Raw genomic sequence first — 2,885 nt, forward strand, 5'->3', positions numbered from 1 at the left:
GTGAGTGGGTGGGTGAGTGTGTGCGTGCATGAGTGAGTGAGTGAGTGAGTGGAGTAAGCCCCTCTACAACTTCCTCTCATGGGTGTTGGGTCGTCTTTGTGGGCCCGGAGGCCAAGTCCCATTCTTCATGTTTGAGGACATATCTGTGCTCCCTGGACAGCCTCCCTTGCACAAAGACACACACAGATTCTTCCTGCTCTCCAGCGCAGTTCTGCTTTCCCTGTTGTGTACCTTGCAGCGGCAGACATTTTTTCCCCAGTCTCGACCCTTGGCTTGACCCTGGAGGCGAGGTCTCTTAGCCAGAAGGTTGCGTTTCTGGGTATGCACGGGGGAGTGTTTTGAATCATGAGAAACAGCAACGACAACAAAACCAGAAGCAAAGTTCCTGCCAATGATGAGCAAACTCTACCACAGCTTAACAGAACCGGTTTCCTCTGTGTTTTCATGCGTGCCTGCCTGAGAGCACTTACTCAAAAGGTAATTTCTCATCGTTTGGCTTGATGCACCGGACGTAGTGGGGCGTGGTCGCATTGAGGGTCTCCATGAGTAAGTACAGCGAGCTGCAGAACTAGGAAACAAAACCAGAGAACCAATGTTTCAGGATAATTCAATGCTCTGATCAAGTTAACTGCTGTGGATTGAATTGTCTTCCTCAAAATAAGCATGAAGTCCTACACCCTGAGCCTGGAAATATAACCATTTGGAAATCAGGGGTTTCCCATGCTATGCTAAGTAGGCCATCCCAGTGCAGAGTGGGTCCTAAGCCCAATCACTTATGAGCCATGAAAAGGTTAGAACAGGCCCAGAGACACCCCCATCTGGAAAAACAGCTGCCACGTGAAACTCATCTACAAGCCAAGGAGCAACGGGAAAACCAAGAAATGCCTGGACTGATTGACAACGAAGGAACTGGCCGGGTTGAGAAGCATAGTTGGATACTTAGCCTCTAGAATAGTGAGAAAATGGATTTCTGTTCTTTCAAACCACCCCCTTGTGGTATTTGTGCTCCAGCAGCTCCAGGTCACGAAGGCAGTAATCAAATGTCCACACTTGTCAAGACCTCCACGCACAAGAGTCCACCAGGAAGGATTTCAACCCACAGCTCGGTTTATTAGGTATGGAGGGAGACCATCTAACATTTCGACCAGTGTTTCCAAAACATCCTCCTGGGGGTGCCAATCAAATGGGGGCGGGGGGTGGAAGTGGGGAGCTGCAAAAGCAGATACCCACATTTTAGCCTGGGTTATGGGCTATCGAACCAATGTTTTTCCCTGTTGGGGACTGCCGGGTCATTTTTCTTTCCTGAAGAGGGGACTGTAGGCCAAATAAGTTTGGGAACCTCTGTGTCCAACCATAGCAGGGAGCTTAGCAACCGAATCCTTGCGCCAAGGTGCAGGGCACTCAGGTGAGCACCCCGTGAGGGTGAGGGGACACTGCCGCTTGGCTTCGCCCCATGCATTTTCGATCTAAAGCGGCCCAGTGCCCGTGTCATGGCCTAGAGGGTGGGCCCCGTGAGTCCCTGGCTCCCCAGGACCCGGCCTGCATGCTCAGCCCCGTCCATCACCCTCGGTCCCCGTCTCCGCACCTTGTTCCCAACCGTGGTCCGGAAATGCTTGTTGTTGGGCTTGACGACTTGCTTTGCAGATTTCACTGTGATCATTGAACCGAACGGGGAAGACGGAACTGGATGTTCTTGAAAAAAGTGGGCGCAGAGGTCAAACTGGAAGGAGCAGAGAGGATTTCAATGTCCAAAGGCCTTCCCACAGTCCTCGGCCCGTACAAGTCAGAAACAGTCACAGCAGCCCCCGTCTGAACAGTGAGCGCACCGCCAGTCACAGCTAAACCACTCTCGAAGGTCATAACCCTTCCTGGACGGCACCCAGAGAACAGAGGGGGACCCAGAGAACAGAGGGGGACACACATGGTGCGAGTCACCAAGACTCCGAAGGGTGAGGATATTCACTATACCTTCCTCTGGACCCTGACTCACGTTGTCTCTCCATGCAGAATCTCTCGCCTTCCACCGTAATCTCATCCCTGCAGACCCCAAACCTATATGCTAAGAGGAAGGTGCAGTTCAAATGTCCCCCAGTGCCCCTTCCTTTAGGACGCCTTCCCTGGTGCCTCAGCATGAACGAACTCCGATTTCTGCCCGGCTGTCTTCTCACCCTGTTACTTGCGCTATTTTGTACGGCGCCTCTTGAAGCAATGACTTGATTATCTGTTTTCCTTCTTAGTGCGAATCTCGTCTTTTTTTCTTTTTAAGGGGGATACTGGTGATTTCCTTGAAAGCCGAATCCCTGCCTAAGGCAGCAAGAATCAGACCCCCCCCCACTTCCCATCTCTCAACCTGCAGGTTTCCCAGAAAGACCCAGGCTGGACCTCAGGGCCAGGCTGGGGTTGAGGAAACAGGAAATTAAGCCCACTCACTTTCCACACAAGCGGCAGTGCACTCTCCCCAGTGAGTTCCCTGTGGGAAATCTGAGGGCATAACTGAAGGTAGTGTGGCCTGTGGGTGACTGATGACCATGGGTGGAAATGCCCACACACCTGTGGGACATTGTCGAACACGTAAGCTTCAGCAAGTGTTTTTCTGATTTGCTTTGTTTTCAAAGAAAGAAGGAGACCAATCCAATAAGCAAGTCTTCCCCAAGGTCAAAGCCTGTTTTGTATTCTTATTCTTAAAATTCAATAAAAATGTTTACAGTAGAAAGAGAGGGTGAGGTAGTTAGTTAATTTCACCAACCTGGCCAATAAACACATGTGGGGTTAATTAAAGGGCGAAGAGATAAATGGCTCAGCAAGCCTCGCCTTTCTTGTCTCTTGCTCTTTGATCATTGGACCAGTGAGCGGCTGCCTTGCTTGTTCTGTGCCTCAATTTGCAA

The 2,885-nt window shown here is 50.9% G+C and overlaps 1 protein-coding gene across 1 annotated transcript in view; it reads right to left on the bottom strand.

The window, feature by feature from the left end:
* Window positions 1–2,885, bottom strand: part of MYO5C (myosin VC) — a 103,203-nt gene that overhangs the window by 47,706 nt on the left and 52,612 nt on the right. The window contains exons 18-19 of the mRNA XM_045286468.1: window positions 1,586–1,720; window positions 471–568 (exon numbers count right to left, since the gene is read on the bottom strand). Of these exons, the coding sequence (XP_045142403.1) occupies window positions 471–568; window positions 1,586–1,720 (233 nt within the window). The remainder of the gene's footprint in view (window positions 1–470; window positions 569–1,585; window positions 1,721–2,885) is intronic.

The sequence above is a fragment of the Echinops telfairi genome, unplaced genomic scaffold (assembly GCF_000313985.2).
Source record: "Echinops telfairi isolate 266 unplaced genomic scaffold, ASM31398v2 ScPeMD7_8;HRSCAF=38, whole genome shotgun sequence".
NCBI classification, from domain to species: Eukaryota; Metazoa; Chordata; class Mammalia; order Afrosoricida; family Tenrecidae; genus Echinops; species Echinops telfairi.